This window comes from Lynx canadensis, chromosome B1, assembly GCF_007474595.2.
Source record: "Lynx canadensis isolate LIC74 chromosome B1, mLynCan4.pri.v2, whole genome shotgun sequence".
In the NCBI taxonomy this organism is placed as follows: domain Eukaryota; kingdom Metazoa; phylum Chordata; class Mammalia; order Carnivora; family Felidae; genus Lynx; species Lynx canadensis.
Genome location: NC_044306.2, coordinates 76,341,823 through 76,361,746, shown reverse-complemented (window position 1 = coordinate 76,361,746; position 19,924 = coordinate 76,341,823). Strand labels below are relative to the sequence as shown.

Sequence of the window (19,924 nt, the reverse complement as noted above, 5' to 3'; positions counted from 1 at the left end):
GTAAGTAGTCAACTCTGCTGTTTAAATGCAAAATCAGCCATAGAGAATATGCAAACAAATGAGCATGAATGAGTTCCTATAAAAACAGGTGGCAGGCCAGATTTGGCCCATTTGCGGACCTCCACTTCATACAAATAGTATCATTCTTTACCTATCTTTCTACAACTTGCCTTTTATCAGCCCAAATTATGTTTCTGAGATTAACCTACGTTGCCATATATAGTAAATTCCCTTAATCCAAACAGTGCTACTCCCAACATTCTTGGATGTGGTTCCTCTCTGGCACATGTGAAACAATTTCCTGAGGGCATATAATACCTGCTGGGTTGTAGGCTATGGGCATTTTCAGCTTCATCAGATATTGCTCAGTTGCTCTCTAAATAGGATACACCAAATTTTTTCATACATTCTTGTTATCATCAACTTTTGAGATTTCTGTGCCTACTTGAAAGAAGTGAAATAGTATCACATTATCATGTCACTGGTATATCTTAATAGTAGCAAGATAAATAAGGTTTTCAAATATTAGTTGGCTACTTAGCTTTCATCTTTTGTGAGTTCCCTAGCCATAGTTCCCTGTCTTTTTTCATTCTGATATGTAGTTTCTTATTTATGGACACATTTATTTATAGACACTGACCTTTGCTGCCTGTGTGCATTGCATACCCATGCTTTTCACATGCTTTTGAGGTCTTCATACACATAAGGTTTTTTTTTTAATGTGTATTTATTTATCTTGAGGGAGAGAAAGAGAGTGGTACGTGTGTGCAAGTGGGGAGAGGGGGAAAGAGAGAGGGAGAAAGAATCCCAAGCAGGCTCCACACCTGACACGAGGCTTGATCTCACAAACCATTAGATCATGACTTGAGCAAAAATCAAGAGCCAGATGCTTAACTGTCTGAGCCACCCAGGCACCCCTATGTACTTAAGGTTTAAATTTTCACATAAATTTACTAATCCTCTTCTTTGTGGTCTGTACTTGTTAAGCCTTGTTTAAGAACACATTCCTTACCCCAAAGTCATAAAGATAGTCTCATTTATTTCTTCAAAATGTTTTAGTTTCATTTTTGGACTTTTATGTATTTAGATTCTACCTTATATAAAACAAATTCCATCTGAATTTTTAAAAATATGGATAATCAATTTTTCCTGCATCATTTGCTGACATGTCCATTTCCCCCTTTAATCTGAATGCCGCCCCTATTACAGCATAAGACACAGAACTATGTGTATCCATCTATGTCTGTTGTGGACTCTATTTTGTTCCCTTGACCTGTCCTTCTGTTTGTTGACAAAACACTGTCTTAATTACTTGCAGGAGTCCACCTCCCTCTTAGGAACTTCAAAAATGCCTTGGTATTTCTTCCTATTCCTTAAAATTTCATTTTGTTGAGTTCAAACATTTTTTGTGTGATTTTTCTGAAATTTCACTGAATTTTACAAACAGATGTCAAAGGGGATTGTAACTTCTTAAAGGTGGTTTTAAGAAGGTGTTTGGAAGACAGATTCAAATGATAATGCTTGAGTAGTAGATTTAGGGTTCTCATTTCAATGCCTTCTTGTGGGTTTTTTGTTTTGTTTTGTTTTGCTGCTGTAAATTATTTCCTTGTAGTAGGTAAAACATTTAAGACAAAGTAGCTGATTTCAGCCCCCATAAGTCATTGGGATCTATTATTCAGAGCTGGTATGGTAGTAAAAAGAGCTCGTAACTTTCCATTCCTGACACTGCTTGCCACAGGGGCTTAACTTTCTTTATTATCTTTAGCTCCTACTTCTTTCTCAATTAGTTTCCCAAACTGTCATTCCATAGCACATTTTCCTATATGTTATTAATAGTTGTGTCTGGGAAAGGAAGTTACAAATTCAAACAAAATTTTAAAGTCCTGCATAGTAAATCTTTCACTTGGGAGTTCTATAATGTACTTTAGCATTTCAAAGACTCTTACTAGAATCACAGCAAAAAAAAAAAAAAAAAAGTCTAATTTTGTTTTGTTTTCTTTTGTTTGCTTTTTAAAAAATTTTTTTTAAATGTTTTATTATTTTTTTTTTTTTTTTTTTGACAGGGAGAGACAGAGCATGAGCAGGAGAGGGGCAGAGAGAGAGCGAGACACAGAATCCGAAGCAGGCTCCAGGCTCCGAGCTGTCCATACAGAACCTGACCCAGGGCTCAAACCCACAAACTGCAAGATCATGACCTGAGCCAAAGTCAGACACTTAACCAATTGAGCCACCCAGGAGCCCCTGTCTAATTTTGTTTTAACTCACCTTTTCACGGACTTTTTTGTGCATGAGTATTTATTTCTCATAAACTGCTTAATATCCTACATAAGAATATTCCATGGGATATCAATTTGGTAAATGGTGTATTTAAACTAATAAGGAGGGGCGCCTGGGTGGCGCAGTCGGTTAAGCGTCCGACTTCAGCCAGGTCACGATCTCGCGGTCCGTGAGTTCGAGCCCCGCGTCGGGCTCTGGGCTGATGGCTCAGAGCCTGGAGCCTGTTTCCGATTCTGTGTCTCCCTCTCTCTCTGCCCCTCCCCCGTTCATGCTCTGTCTCTCTCTGTCCCAAAAATAAATAAATGTTGAAAAAAAAAAAAAATTTTTTTTTTAAACTAATAAGGAAAAGATAAGAAGGAGCCAAATATTTCTGACTTCAACAAAGCTCAATCAGCAATAAGCAAAATTTTTAAACACCAACATCAAAAACTCATCAAAAAGCATCCAGCAAGCCACTTAGAGATGCTTAAGCAGTATTTTTAGCTTGAGGTCATAGTGTTGGCCTCTTCTTTTAACTTGATAAGAGTAATGCTTTCCTTCCTTCAGCACTGAAATGAAAGGCAGACATCCAGATTTATTCACTTCTCACTGGGAAAGCTATAGGAGTGTTTGGCCTTATAAAAATACAAACAAAAGAAACACATCTCATCCTTGCTGGCGTTCAGCCCATCATTCTTGCTACTGAATGAGTGGCCTGAGGAGAACCAACAAACATACCAAAATGAAGTGACTTTTGTTTATATTCTCTACTTTCTGCTGTATTTTTTTTAATTTTTTTTAATGTTTATTTATTTTTGAGAGAGAGAGAGACAGAGCATGAATGGGGGAGGGTCAGAGAGAGAGGGAGACAAGAATCCGAAGCAGGCTCCAGGCTCTGAGCTGTCAGCACAGAGCCCGACGCAGGGCTCGAACTCTTGGACCATGAGATCATGACCTGAGCCGAAGTCGGACGCTCAACCGACTGAGCCACCCAGGAGCCCCCCTTTCTGCTCTATTGATGCAGCAGGTATTCTGCCCGATACTGCAGGCCTGGTGGGGTAGTCCTGCTCGTCTGACAATGGCAGGAAAAGAACAGGTCACTGCCAGTCTCAGCAGACCTCTGGACAGAAAACAATGGCCTTTCCTGGAAAAACATCTCTCCTTTCTTATTACTTCTTATTGTACTTGTAACAAACATAGTCAATAACAGTTATGGGTGAGCTTTCCAGAGTCAGATTCTTCCCAATTTGCAAGGGAAAAATAGTGGCATTTTCCCTTCTCTCTTTGAACTACAACTGTCATTTATTCAACAAACATTTACTTATTAAATGCTTATCATGGACCGGGCACTGTACTAAATACTTAAGCTTACCAGGACTAGTAGCATAGTCCTTGAGAATCTGAGTCTTTTCCGAATATCCTGATGAGTACCACAAGCATTTTCTGAAGCAGAAATTAGGAAGACTAGATCCCTGAGATTGGGAGTGTAAATCCAAAACAATGGGTGCTCCGTGCTCAGACTTTTTCTTATTTTCTATGGTACCCTGAGCCCAGATTAGGGCCTCTCAACAAATACCTATTGGCTATTGAATGAGCAAGAAACTGGAACCACCTAGAATAATAATTCTGCAATGTGTGAACCTTTTCTCTTATGCCCAGCACTAGTTCGTCTAGCTTTTCACAATGCTCCCTTACAGAGTGACCCATTCCATCTTTGACCAGCTGTTAGGAAATCCTTCTCACATTGTGCAGAAATAACCCCCCTCAACTTCTACCCATGGAGGCACATTCTGCCCTCTGGGACTCTATGGAACACAGAACAGTTCCCTCCACTGCTACTTTTTAATTTGAAAATTTCAAGTCTACTGAAAAAGTTGAAGGAACAGTACAATTAACCCCACATATCTTTCATCTTTTCACCAATTACTATTTTCCCATATTTACTGTTTTACCTCTTGTTCATTTCTTTCTTCTCATAAATCACTTGAAATTTATTTTGTAAACATAAGACTACACCACCTCTATTACTTTCTTGTACATCTATTAAGAATAAGGACATTCTCCCACAAAACAGCATTCCTATTATATACCTAAGTTTTATTAATAAAATATTATCTAAAGTAAAATTCATATTTAAATTTTTCTAATTATTCCCAAAGTGTTTATAAAAATCTGGATTTTAAAATTACAATTTAAAGAAAAATTCAGTCTCTTTTAATCTAGATTTTTTTTTTTAGCCTTTTAGTATTTTTCATTACATGATCTGGTTTTACCAGGATTACTAGCCTGTAAGTGATATCTATGTGTATTGCTAATGCACCATGTGGAGGCACATACTCTCAGGATGTCTCACTAGTAATGATATAAGTTGACTGCCTGATTAAGAATGAGATCCCTAGATCTATTCATTGAAAAGGTACATTTCCCCTTTGTAACTGGAAGCTTAAAATAATTTTAAGGCAGTGTAAATGTATGTCCCTCCAACTATTTTTTACCCAACTTTTAGGAGCTACTGATAATCCTTGCCTGAATCAACTATTACACTAAGAATTATAAAATGATGATTTTCTGATTCTATGATCTTTCCTGCATGGTTTTTTAAAAATCCAATGTGTTAGAATCCATTATCATTTAAAAATTTTTTGATACCCCAATTGTCCCAGATTTGGCCAGTGGGAGGCTCCTGAAACCGCCTCCTATGCTTTTTTAAAAATACATTTTCCTCATCTTTTTAACTTTATTTATTTTGAGAGAGAGAGAGAGAGAGACAGAGGGAGGGAGGGAGAGTACACGAATGGGGGAGGAGCAGAGAGAGAAGAAAAGAGAGAATCCCAAGTAGGCTCTACACTGTCAGCACAGAGCCTGACATGGGGCTCAAACTAACAAATCTCGAGATCATGACCTGAGCTGAAATCAAGAATCAGTTACTTAACAAACTGAACCACCCCTAGGCACCCTGTAAGGCCTTTTGACATGACCCATTAGCTGAACATTTCTTCTTCCCATCACACCATGAGTCCAGGCTCACCTGTACTTTCCCCTCCCCAGACCTGGTATCAGCCATTCCTCCAAGGATACCTGGTTCCTGGTAGTGGGGACAGGCATTTAGGAGGAACAAGTCTGCTAGTGTCTTCTACATACCAGCCAGTTGCTCAGAGGTGCTCAAAGTCAGTTACTTCTGTCCCATATACCTCCCCTAACTTGCACACCTAGGCTAAATTCACCAAACTCCTTACACAAGTCTTCTTGTGACTTAACTTTGATTTCTACCCTACTCTTCTCTTTCATATTCCCTGTCCCAACTCAGCTGCTTTCTTCAATGCTGGTGGTTCCCAACCTGCCTATACATCAGAATCACTGACGGATTTCTTTACTAGACAGATTCCCAGGATCCACTCATTCCACATTTACTGAATAGGAATCTCTGGAGTAGAGTATGGGACTCTGTTTTTGATTTTAAGTTCCTCAAGTGATATCGATATAGACAGTCACTGCATACTTCACTTTTTCAAGGCCTTGTGGATCCAAAATTGGATATAGTGTCATAAACTATGGTCTAGAGCTATGACTTTTCTTATATTGGACATTATAATTCCTTCAGTACAATTAAATCAATGCTGACATTTTTGAGTGAGGTGTAGGCAATGACATAAAATTATTGACTTATGACAAATTTATGAAGAACTAAATCTTCAAGACTTTTTTTCCAAACATAGTTATAACCCCGTTATCTCCTTATGTTCCATTGGTCTTTCACACCTAAGTGTAAGGATTTATATTTGTTCCAATTAAAACTTACATGGTTTGATTTAGTCAAATGTTCAGTACGCCAAGAGTCTTACGGATCCTGATTTTATCAGACGAAGTGTTTTTTGTTTTTTTTTACCATTCCAACTTCATGCCATTCACAGTTAAACATGCTGTCAAAGTCTTCTCTCTTACATTGCCTTTTTCTATTATTTTTTAAGTATTAAAAAAAAATCAGTCTTACAGACTTTTCTACAATTGTGGTGGTGGTTATATAACTGTATGTATTTGTCAACACTCCTAGAATCATACACCAAGAAGAGTGAACTTTTACATATGTGAATTATACCTGGAAAAAAAAATCAGCCTTATATTCCAAATACTGTGTTGTATTTTCCTCCTAGATTAGGTCTCACTAACCTGTTCTGACTGACCATCTCTGCAAGATGGAAGAGCAACTAATGGAGTTTTCATAGATTTTGTATTTTTATTCATTTGAGGTCAGTGCATTCTGGGTTTGATACCTTGAAAAAGCATCAGTATTTGGTTTATCAGAACAGTCAACCCAGTAAACGCATTATTACCATATTATCAGTTCCCACAACACAAAATGCAAAGAAAAAGTGATGTACTGTGGAATAAGGTAAAAATGGTATTAAAGAAATTATAATCCTTCACAGAACTAGGCTAAAGGGAAAAAAAAAATTGAACACAGGCCTGTCATTCTGGTGTAGGAGTAGAAGGTACAGAATTTCCTACCTATAAGTTTGAGAAGGATTTTTAAGAATACTCTTCAGTGCTGGTGAAGGTCTTGTTTGAAATACACTCTCAGTGTGAGTGAGGGGCTTAGTGAAACAGGCTTCCCGCCCTTTGAAACTATGTAACAGGAACTTAAAGAATTCAACTGGAATACATATATACTGACAAAAACTAGAAGAACTGCACAAGTTTTTTAGCAGTAACCAGCCATCTGTAGCTAATGGAAGACAAGCTGTTTTGCTTTGTTTTTTAATACTTTGTATTTAAAAAAATTTTTTAAATATTTCTACAGTGAGCCCATGTTAGTTTTATAATTAGGAAAAAAGAAATGCACACTTATAAAAATATCGGTCAAAGAAAACCACCAAAGGAAGGAAATAGAGATAAAATAATTTTTTTTTATAAAGATTTACCTGTCACTGATAGGAATACTCAAAATTAAGTATGTCTTTCAGGTATAATCAATAATTTCATAAAGAATTTTTGTTCATGAAATATAAAGAATATGTTCAGGGAATAAAAAGAAATGTTTCCCTTGTGAAGCTTCTCTGAATGCCACAGATTCAAATATACAAGAACTCTATAAGGAAAACTTGTACTACCTCCAAATATTTTCCAAATGAGAAGTGTTATACAGAATTATTAAATAGTATAAACTCATACCTTGAAGAACGATGCTCTGGTTTATTTCGTTCGTTGCAATCTGTAAAGAAAGAAGACAGTTACATGTCAAAATGCTCTTCAGAAGCCCTGGAAAAAAGTTCTTAAATACCAGCTGCTACACCATTAGATTTCACAAAGCACTGTTCAAAGGTTGCTGTGTCTTCCCCTGTATAAGGCTCTTCATCAGAGTTGAGAGGATCTTACAGAAGAGGTACAAAGGATACAAAGACAGGCATGTAAAATTTTTATGGTTGGTTAAAATCATCTACTTGGAAAGTATATCATTACATGTATTATTTCATTTCCAAAGATCTTTGCTGTGAAAGAAAAAAAACCCAAAACAAAGATCTTTGCTGTTTTAAACACTTTGCTAAAACCCAAACAAATTTAGCTAAGGAAAGAAAGTAAGGAAACTGAAAAGCCACAGATTACTCAGCTCAAAAAAATCATTCCATGAATCATGGTTGGCAAAAGCTTCCAACAGGATGGGGAGGGGAAAAAAAATGAGCAGTCAGCTACAGCAACATCTGCAAACATACTGAGACCCATACAGCCTCATTCTTAACTCTCTATTGCCCAAAACTGTTCAGAAGTTGGATTTCAAGGTCTCACTGATAATTAGGTCTAATGTGCTATAGAGGGCAGTGACTCTCAACTAGGGGCAATTTCACTCCTCCTCCCCCACGGGACACTTGACAATGCCTGGAGACATTTTTGGTTGTCACAACTGAGTAAGAGGGAGCTACTGGTATCTAGTGGATAGAGAAACCAAGGATGCGGTTAAACATCCTACAATGCACCCTACAGCAAAGAATTATCTCACCCAAAATGTCAATAGTCCTGAGGGTGAGACACTTTGCTATAAGGTAATTGACAAGAGCATGGCTGCTTGAAGTTTTCAAAAGTGTCTCTTGGGACTCTGTAAAATGTTGTTAATCCACTGAAGACTATTATATACAAGAGAGAGAACTACAAAATCCACAGGTTGTCTTTTTTTTTTTTTACTCCAAGTAACAATTTTTTTTTTCAGTACATGCTTAAAAATAAACAAAGGGAAAAGGTCTCAGTGTTAAGGAAAAACTAACAACAGAAAGCAATGTATAAGCCACAATAAAACCCTATGCAATGACTTTTTAAAAATCTCATGCAATGTTATCAAAATATAGTTTTCCAAAGTATCTTCTGAATTAATACTAACAATATAGAATTTAATGGCAAAACAAAGATTAGACAGGAACTCTTTTATTTCCCCCTATGCTCGTGGAGCAGCATAAAGATTTATAATAAAAACATACTGTAAAACTTCTAGAGAGAATTATGGAGGAAAACGTATAGGATTCACATAGTTAAATATATGTATCAATTCTTTCTGAATAGGTTCATAATGAAAACGAAATTTTTTTCAAACCAAGGCGTTAGTACACAAGAAGTATGTTTTCTGAAAGACTAACAAGTAGGAAGATTCACAATAAAACATGTTTGTTTAGATATAATGCTCTCCAAAATGCAAACGTTAATATGCTTCTGGTTCCAGTTTCTCTACACAGTGACCTAGTGTTACTGCCGCTTTTAAAACTTTCGTTTTAATTTACCTTAGTTTTACACCCCCTCAAATAAAAATACCATGGCTTTTCATTTGTTGAGCACTAAAGATTTAAAGTCCTAGCAACAAAGCGCACAATTTAATCATTATTGTTTTCAATCGTTCCTCTTCAGTAATAGGCTGCTAGTTCTGCTAACAAAAGTAAAATATCTCAAAGCAAAGCTATAAACTGGACGCAGATCAGCTTTCCTCATATAAAAAAGCAACAACTCTTACCTGTGGCTAAAGATGAGCTAAAAGTCTGCCCGTAATACCATTTGATGTGGCTGTGATCCTAGTTTCATAGAGTTTATTTAGGCATGTAATAGCAAATTCCCCCCTACAAGACTCCCTACTGGTACAACACAGGAGGGGAGAAACAGAGTCACAATGCAAGTAAACAAGACTCGGCACCCGCACCCGAGGGCTTCCCTCCAGGGCCTGTTCTGATTGGCAGATGTGCTATGACCAATCTGCACAGCTGGAACATGTCCACTCAGGAAGTGAATGGTTCATAGCTCTCCTTCGTTCTTGGTTAAAACAGTAAAGTCTACAGTCATTTTATACTTTGTGCTCTAAGAAGATACAAATGCCTCCCCACAGTACCTCTACTGAACTAGTTGATAATCTTTTGGAAGACATTTTAAACATTCCCTCCCAAATTCACTCAGTGTTATATTCCTATGGAAATATACGTACACAGTGACTATAACATGCTACTCCTAAACCCATATATTTCAGAGTTTGAGGGTAAGGGTAAATTATCCATTACTCACAATATTCCCCATTCCCCAGCTCTTGACAATGGAAAACAAATTAAAACACATGTTCTTGTCTTTTTATTTTTTCTCAAAGTGTGCTAATAATTGGATTTCACATTTTATCATAGCCATCTTTTATTTATTAAAACATTTTTTTAATGTTTATTTATTTTGAGAGAGAGAGAGAGCAGGGGAGGGGCAGAGAGAGAAGGAGAGAGAGAGAATCCCAAGCAGGCCCTGAGCTATCAGCACAGAGCCCGACACAGGGTTCGAAATCACAAACCGTGAGATCATAACCTGAGCTGAAATCAAGAGTCAGATGCTTAACTTACTGAGCCACTCAGGTGCCCACATAAGTTATCTTTTTGCTTGAATATACATATATGTAGTATGTGTCTATTGTGTATTTGTGTGTCCATACAAATTTGTATACACTTACTTTGAAGCAAAGTAATTTTTATGACAGCCAAGACAATTGTGTAATCATCAAGAAATAACATTAGTGGTGATGCTGAATTTTTGGCAAATTAATAAACGGCTATTATTTTCGTCCAAAATCCAAGACTGAACAAAACAAAGCACTGAGGGAGATTCAGGATCTGGATCTTGCCAACAATAACAAAACATTCGGATAAAGTTCCCTTAAGAAAAATGAAAACAAATTCATAGCAAATATGGAAATTTCATCTTGAGTATATATAGTGCTTTAAGCATATGGATTTTATTTATTTCAGATCAAATACTCTTTGGCATACATCCCCGATTTTTTCCAGAGTTTCTAATTTTTAAATAATTAGGAAAGAATATACTTGCAAAGGATTCCTGAACTTTTATATACTTAGAAATCATACAAATAACTTACGAGACCAAAGTCTTACCATTTATATGAAAAAAAAGGAGTTATTAAAAATAAGAATGCTCTAAAATTTAGTTGCCAAATGCTGCACATTTGCTGTGGGTAATGCACTCACTCCAGGGGCCCACCATGCAGAGCATGAGGATTTAGGTCACTTAAAGTTCACCAATACACTCTCAATGTGAAAGTCAGCATGGCAGGATTGTTATGTAAAAGTCTCTTGGTTTTGTAGGTATATGTCACTCACACACACACACACACACACACACACACACACACACAGGGTGGGGAGGGAGAAAGAGAAAACATACTTGCGTTCCCTATTCCTACTCATCCATGTCTCCTGGTAAATAAAGCTAATTGAGGAAATGGAAGAATACCCCGCAAACAGAAAGAGGCAGAAAATGAGGCAGAACTAGTGCAAAGGGTGCTGATGGCTGTATGTGTGTAAATGCTGTTGGCAGATGTAAAGGAGGCAATGCGGGAACCCATGGCACATCAAAGGGACAGAGATCAGGGGAGTGGTAGGAAGCTATCATGGGTCGTGGACTCAGTATGAGAACTCCAGATTACCCAAATTTTCCTGCCATGATGACTTCTGATTCTAAGTAATATGGACATACATGGATTCAAAGTTTACATATTTAGGTCATATTCCACTTATGTAGAAATGGGCTCCTGTTCTGGCAGGGACAGTTTTTGGGGAATGGGTAGGCAGAGTCTACTGGTGTGTAACCCATCCAGGATGATTCTGAATCTAATAATAGGACAAACACTTTGAAATGAAGATGACAAAAATGCAAATGTCATCTTTTGCTTTGATTAAAACCATGAAGAATGGCTAACTTAGAACTTATTAGAATCCATGGTAAGACACTCAGGCTTTGAGGATTTGGCTTTGATCACTTAGCTGGATAGAAAAATCAAACCCCATTGGGTAGGGAACTCAGACTACTAACTCAAGTTGGCAGTGAAAAGTCCTAAATCGTTCTTTGAAATTACTGGGAAGACTCAAACTACATGAATGAATACACACAGACATGCTCACAATAGAAGTAAGAAGTGGTATAATGCAATCTGTCTTGTACCTCATACTGGAGTATTAAAATGAATATTATCTTTAAAATTAGTATTATCTATGAAAGGATTCTGAACCATACTCCCAAGTATTATTGTCAAGTTCCAGCTTGAGAGTATATAGTATGTTATTATTATTTTCTAACATTTATTTATTTTTGAGAGAGAGAGAGAGAGAGAGAGCACAAGCAGGGGAGGGGCAGAGAAAGAGGGAGACACAGAATCCGAAGCAGGGTCCAGGCTCTGAGCTGTCAGCACTGAGCCAGACACAGGGCTCAAACTCATGAACCACGAAATCATGACCTGAGCCAAAGTTGGGACACTTAACCGACTGAGCCACCCCAGACATCGCTATATTATTTTTTTAAATCAATCAAACCTACAAAAATGCTGTGTGCCAATCAGTATTAAAGGATCAACACATTCTGAAAAAGAACTCTTGGAGCAATACTATCATTACCCCTTTATTTATTAGAATAAATAAAACAATAGATCCATCCATTAGAAGATATTTATGGTTCATGAAGCTTACTTTGGTGACTCTTTAAAAGATTGTGAAAGTAGTTCCACTCAAATAGACCATGGACGGAATTGTACATATATGAGATCAGAGTTTCAGACACTTTACTAAAGTCTTTACATAGTTCTTTTATTTAGGCAAAGAAAACTACAAATATATGTCTACTTGAAAAGAAGCCAGGGTTCAATCTACAAAATTACTGACAGTAATACTTATTCATCTCCTCCTTTGGATTCCATTTCACCACCCTTGTTCAGGTATGTTTCCAAACTCATTTTCAGTCACTTTTGAGACTCCCATAGTAAATAGTATATTGTTCTTTTAAATAGTACATTTTCAATAAATACACATTTGCTGTCGTTGAACTTAAAGTTACTACTACACCAAGAAATTAAAGACCATCTCGGTGAGTTACCACTGTGGGAGAGAAATGAGGCATATTATAGAGAAGTTTACGTGACTGCTACCCACGCTTTTGTGGGTAAGTGGAAAAGTTTGGTCTACAGCACTGTCAATACTGACACCTTTCATTAATTTTCATTGTAAAATGCCTAAACTCATTAAAATGTAGCACCTTAACCACACAGGGAAGGAGAAATTAAGAGATGGAAGGGAAGTTTTTTTCAATAAGGAGTTATGTTTCAACAAAGAAGCAGATTGTCTGTGGAATCTGCTTTCTCTTTCCCATGCCTACTGTCTTTACCTATATTTTACATTCTGATCAGCACTTGTCAGACTGATGTGTCTTGACTGGATTTTCCGGTTCTAGTCTCTTTTCCTCCATTTCAGCCATGTTACTGGCCAGACAAATCCATGCCTCAGAAAAATTATGAATTACTACATGCACAGAGTCATGCACAGAGAAGGCAATCCGTGCGTCCTGGCCCATACTTGGAAAGAATCCCTAGAGAGGCCCTCAAAGATTAGAGAGGTGTGTTCCCATGCCATGCACCCTGCTTACCAGCATTTCTGCATGGTCCAATGAGCTTTATGCTCATGAGCTTTAAGTATATAATTATCCAGGATTCCAATATTTACCTATATTTTACATTCTGATCAGCACTTGTCAGACTGATGTGTCTTGACTGGATTTTCCGGTTCTAGTCTCTTTTCCTCCATTTCAGCCATGTTACTGGCCAGACAAATCCATGCCTCAGAAAAATTATGAATTACTACATGCACAGAGTCTAAGAGGATTACATGAGATAATGACAGTGACATCCTTAGCACTGCCTGGGCAAAGTAAGCACTCAATAAATGTCAACTGCCATCATGTTGTTAAAAGGGCAACTATTTACTAGTGGTAGTGACTGGTACTGCCTTGTAGTGACTACATTAAGTTAGTCTCTAAACATTGTTTTTCTCATCTACACAATGGGGCAGAATGTTATCCTGATGGCTTTTGTGAGGATAAATGAGCTAAAGGGTATAAAGGGTATAAAGAACTTAGTACCTGGAAGATAAACTGTATGACTCTCTTACTACTATTCTTCCTATCTTTAATGCCTAGCTCAAAAACCACCTTCTTCATGAAAATGTCCCTGACTCCTACTTCTTTTCAGCATCCTTGTATTAGTTTCCTATTGCTGCTGTAACAAATTACCACAAACTTAGTGGCTTAAAACAACAAAAATTTACTATCTTATATGTAGTTCTAGTGGCCAGAAGTCAAAATAGGTCTCATTAGGCTAAAAGTCAAGGTGTTTGTAGGGCCACATTCCTTCTGAGGGCTCAAACTGAGAATCTGTTTCCTTGCCTTTTCTAACTTCCTAAGATCACCTGCATTCTTTGGGTTGTGGCCCCTTCCTCCAACCATGCAGCATCTTTAAGTCTCTCTCTCTCTCTCTCACTCGGACCTCTTCTGCCTCCATTTTCCACTTTAAAGGACACGAAGGATTATACTGGGCTCACCAGGATCATCCAAAATTATCTGTTCGTCTCAAGGTCAGTTGATTAGCAACCTTAACTCCTCTTTGCCGCACAATATAACAACCTCACAGGTTCCAGGGTTTAAGACATGGACATCTTTGAAGGGGCAACATTATTCTGCCTACCACATCCTACGTGAATTCTCATACTATCTAAATTGACACTTACCACGATAGTGTGTCTTATTATTTAAGGTTTTAGGCATGGGTCTATCCCCTTATCTAATCAGCATGTCTGATGAAGGCAAGACTATAAGACTGTCTTTTTTTTTTTTTTTTTTTAAGTAAGCCCTACACCCAGTGGATACTCTTGACCCCAACATCAAGAGTAGCATGCTCTACTGACTGTATCAGCCAGGCAACCCTAACAGGACTCTAATCTCTCTTTTTTTTTATTTTATTTTTTATTTTTTAAAATTTACATCCAAATTAGTTAGCATATAGTGCAACAATAATTTCAGGAGTAGATTCCTTAGTGCCCCTTAAGGACTCTAATCTCTTAAACTCTGTTTCAGTCAGCCCTCTGTGAATGTTTGTTGATAATGATAATGTCCAATGATGCCCTGTTCTTTGGGCTATCTTTACTGGTAAAAAATGTGTCTACCTAAATATTCCCATACATTTTTTTACTTTTTATAAACATGGTAGTGATCTAAGAATCCCCTCTGCCCTATAATGAGCCACATTTGGTCTACTCTGGTCTCAATGTAGCTCTCACCAAACCAAACCACACATAGGAGAAGAAATCACATTTCAACTTGAAGGAGAATCATCTATTTAGCAACAGACTGCTACTTTAAAAGTTATTTTTTTTAATGGTTCAACTGAGGGATGCCGAGGTGGCTCAGCTGGTTAAGTGTCCAACTTTAGCTCAGATCATGATCTCACAGGTCATGGGTTTGAGCCCTGTGTCGGGCTCTGTGCTGACAGCTCAGTGCCTGGAGCCTGCTTGATTCTGTGTCTCCCTCTCTCTCTGCCCCTCCCCTGCTCATGCTCTCTCTTTCAAAAACAAGTAAACATTAAAAATGGTCAAACTGAATCATTATGATTATTGAGTTTGACTCACTATTGAATCAGGCTTTTTAAGTGAGTAGTTTCAGAGATGAAAAATCAGAGCCACTGCCCCTTTTCATCCCAAGGTGCATTTGGTAGAAACTTTAGGAAGATGGACATTTTATTCAGTGCCACTCAGGTCCTGGGAGCAAGGTGACGAGTGAGCAGATATGGAATCAGGCTTAGTAACAGGGTGGCATCAACTCTCCTTGCTGTTCCCACCTCAGGCTCCCTAATGATTGTCTTAATAATTACTTTCAGACCTCTCTTTGTTATCAAATCACACCTTTTCAGCAAGTGAAACTTGTGATTCAAGAAGGGATAAAAAGACCTTTTAGTTAAATATAAATTTCTATTCTCTCAACTACCAAATTAAAAATATTAGACCCATATTCAAGATACTAGGTCATTTCTAAGGGTTTTTCTAACGGAGTCATAAATTTTACCTTGAGTTAAGATGCCACAAGAAAGGTAACTTGAGAGAGTGACCTAATAACAGGCATTTCTTTCAGTGTTTCCCAAGTTATAATAACCTCTTGGTAGTCACAAAGCATATTAGTATCTTAAAGGCTCTGAGAAATCTTGCAATTAAAAAAATTTGTTTAACTTTAACACAACATTTCCCAAACTATTTTGAGGATGAAATGTTTCTTACAAAATCAGACTTGATATCTGGTCCACTGGCACACAGTGTTATCTTATCATCACCATCCACTCCCCTGGAAAATCAAAGTCCCTCACACAGAGCTTGGGTTTGGATCTCCACGGCCAGCACCACGCCTGACATGCAGATGGCACTTTTCTATTGAACTCAACTCCTACTGGTGTAGGGCCAGATCCAAAAACAAAAAAGTGTAGGAATCTCCATTCCAATCCAATCAGGTCAAGCTCTGATCTTTTAAGATTATATTAAATATGTCCTTTCTATAATCATTTCACTTATTTATCTTTGATTCTGCCATTGTTTAGGTTCATTTGTGCATCTTAGAATTACACTGTTCCACAAAGGGGAGTATACTTAGTGCCTCCAGGTATCTATTACTGGGTCATGCCTGTAAAGGGAAATCAATACATATTTCAGTATGACAACCCAAAGATTAAGTGCAGGCACTCCATGTCAGACAAGCCTTGTTTTGAGTTTTTTGCTTCACCATTTATTACCTGAATGACTTTAGCAAGACATGTAAGCTTCAGCAAGAAGATATGCAAGCTTTAGCAAGATATGTAAGCCTCAGTATCTACATCTCTAAAAGGGAGTAAGAGTACTACCGATCTCATTAAATTCAATGAGTAAATAAATGCATATAAAGGATAGTACAAAGGAGCCTGGGTGGCTCAGCTGGGTAGGCGTCCCACTCTTGGTTTCTGCTTAAGTCATAGAACTGCTTAGGTTCTATGAGTGTGAGCCTCGCATTGGACTCTGCATTGGCAGCATTGAGCCTACTTGGGCATCTCTCTCTCTACTCTTCCCCCATCTCTCTCTCTCAAAATAAATTTAAAAACTTAAAAAAAAAAAGTGAAGAAGAAAAAGAAGGGGTCCCTGGGTGGCTCAGTTGGTTAAGTGTCTGAGTCTTGATCTCGGCTCAGGTTATGATCTCGCATTCTGTGGGATCAAGCCCCACGTCAGCTCTGTGCTGGCATCATGGAGCCTACTTGGGATTCTCCCTCTCTCCCCTTCCCCTGCTCATGTATGCACTTTCTCTTTCTCTCAAAAAAAATAAACATTTAAGAAAAAAAAAGAAGAAAATTAATAATAAAAAAAGCATAGTAAGATTGCTGACTAAGAAAGGCGCTCAATAAATGTCTACTATCATGATGATAATATCAGGGAAACAATACTCATAGAGTTCATAATACTGTGAGGAGAATTATCTAAAAAGGTTAATTACCCTGTGTCCAGTATGGATTTTTTAATTCTGTAGAATTTTTTTCTTGCTTATTACTGGTCAAGAGGACAGGACTGTACTAATAAATAATTTCCAAACCCTCCCTTACCTAATCGCTCCAGCCTCTTACCCTTCTGAACCAAGGGCTAACTATAAAAAATTAATAAATCTGCACTTTCACTTTTCTTCATTTTCCCATTGCAGCTTCTGACAGAAGTGATAAATAAGCCCTAAAAGTAAGCAGCAGAAAGGAGAAAGAGAACTCAAAGGCAGACAGAGGCAGTTCCTTCAGAATGCAAACTGTGCCAACTAAGGATCACCGTCCCTCCCATACCTTGAAGTCCAGTCCATCCTGTCAGAATTAGCCCTCACAATCATTTTCTGAGCCCCAAGAACTTTAAAATAAATTTCCTCTGTAGGATTAATGAGTGATGTAAAGAAATAACCTAAATAGGTAAAATATTTATATATTTGTAATATAAATATTTATATATGTTTATAAAATTAGAGCAAATGGCATCTATATCTTAGGATAGTATGAATTTCTTTTATAAGAATCCAGAAAACAAGGATTAAAATTGTTATTTCAGGTGTCAAAGGATAGATAACATCTTTAATCACAGGTTGCTTTTTCAGCTGTTAGGGTAAAAATAAAGATTATTATTTTTTCTTTAAAGGACAAAAGGCCCATTCTTACATTCTGTTCTTCCTTTAGTTTTGATTAATTCGCAGATGCTACAACAAAGTTTTACCTTTTTACACCTGTCTCTGCAAAATGAGCAAATATCAGAAACCACTCTAACCAAGAGACTCCTTTATTTACAGGGGAGCAGGAAACAAAGGGAAGATCGCAGTATTCCAAATACGGTACGTCTCACTCTGATGTAAGATCATTTGCCTGTGCAAACTTGTCCTATACAGATAAAGGATTTTTCTGATTGAGTCCTCAAACCAATTTTTATCCACAGTGGGGCACTCTTGGTCTCTACTGTAGAATGATGAATTTTTTTCCTTTCAATTGAGAAAAGGTAAAGCCACATTCAGGACTTGCCACATTACCTTACCTAGGAATTGAGAATGTATTCTCTGTACACCACATTGCTTGCAAATTCAAGCCCACCTGTCTCCTTCCTCTCCACTTTATTAACAAACTTCCATCCACACAAACACCTTCAAAAGGCTACTGGGACACAAGCAAGGAGAATGCCCAATTGTCTCATTATACTCTTTAACTGCAGAATGCCTCTAAAATAAGTGTCCAGTTCTGATTTTTCACAGTTCTAAAAAAACACAGAAACCTTTAAAAAAAAATTTTATTTTGAGAAGGGGAGAGAGAGAGAGAGAGAGAGAGAGAGAGCGCGCGCACCAGAGGGAGAGAGAATCCCAAGCAGGCTCCGCACTGCCAGCGCAGAGCCCAACATGGGGCTTGATCCCGTGAACCGTGAGATCATGACCTGAGCCGAGATCACAAATTGCACTCCCAACCGACTGAACCACCCAGATGCCCAAGACACAGGATCTTTAAGAGGAGACCTGAGAGACATCTGCCATGTCGACTTTGAAGCCTTATTTGATTCCCCACAGGCAGAAATAATGCTTCCCCACCCCCACCACCACACAGTGCCTAGCACCTGTTGGCACTCAGCACATTTTGAATCACTTTATAATTGCCTTTATCTGTATCCTATTGCTTTCACTTTATAAGTTCCTTCAAGATAGGGTCTTTATATTCCTTGTAATGGCCAGCAGAGCACCTTACACACAGTAGGTACAACCTATCTGTCACTGAATATACTGGTATGAGTTATCTCCAACAGCTGTGCAAATAGGAAATCAGCGGAGCTAAAATGCCACTATATTGTCTGGTGTTTCTTTTGGGGGCTGAGGGAGCAGAAGGGTGGGGTGTGTTATTAATTCGTGTAGAAGACTGTGCATTACCATGCAAAGGCTTCACATAATTTTGATTTGAAATAAAAGCATTTTGAAGTGTGGCTTCAGAGTTGTAGTATTAGCAAACACTATATTCATGTAATGAAAAATGCGCTGTTTAAGGGGAGGAAAAGAGCAACGCAATTATTACAAAGAAATACAGGAAGCTACACAAGGGGATTCATCTTCCAGGTCACAAAACACAGCTGAGATAAATACAAGAATTAGCTATCAGCATAACAACAATGACAACAATGACAGCTATTATTCACTGAGTCTTTACTATGTTAGAGGCATTTTAATATATTCTCATTTAATCTTCATGGAACTCCCATGATGTAAGTCTTTTCCACTTTACTGATAAGAAGCAAAGTCTCAGAGAAGCTAGTTAAATAAAGAGGGAGTATAAATTTTCAAACCTGGATCTGAAGAATCCCAAGTCCCTCTGTAACACAGGGTTGGAGGTCCCAATTCGTTTGATAAACTACAAGGGTAAAAATGTAGAAATGCTGTTCACCACAAGCCACACCTATATTTCAGTATCAGATAGTGTGTTGTTGAGACTGAACACAGGGCCTCAAATTCCTTCCAACTGTCTCTGCAGTTTTCTTCAGCTCCACAAAACAAAACACCCTCTCATAAATTCCTAAGTATATGGAAGAGTTTGCACTTGGGTGTCTTGTCTTATGACAAGATACCTACACTGGGAGAATAGCTCCATTTCACAATCTAGTGCTATCAATAATCTTCTGCTACTAACATTTAAGCTATGGGCTCAACAGAGTATGGATATAGGTATACGATGATAGGGACAATTCATTATAAAACTGAGCAGATTATGAGGCAAGTTTGAATTCCGTTTGGAATACTGTTTGTTAATTCCTATACCTTCAGAGTGAAATGTTTA

The 19,924-nt window shown here is 37.7% G+C and overlaps 1 protein-coding gene across 2 annotated transcripts in view; it reads right to left on the bottom strand.

Annotated features, from left to right (window-relative positions):
• SH3D19 (SH3 domain containing 19) overlaps positions 1-19,924 on the bottom strand; it is a 187,246-nt gene that overhangs the window by 88,654 nt on the left and 78,668 nt on the right. The window contains exons 1-2 of one of the 2 annotated variants that reach the window (XM_032592892.1): positions 9,245-9,455; positions 7,426-7,465 (exon numbers count right to left, since the gene is read on the bottom strand). Coding sequence is in view for 1 of the 2 variants with exons in the window: in XM_030312931.1 (XP_030168791.1) it covers positions 7,426-7,465 (40 nt within the window). In the remaining variant the exon portion in view is untranslated. Of the gene's footprint in view, positions 1-7,425; positions 7,466-9,244; positions 9,456-19,924 lie in introns of those variants that run through there. The other variant, XM_030312931.1, reaches the window with a different exon arrangement.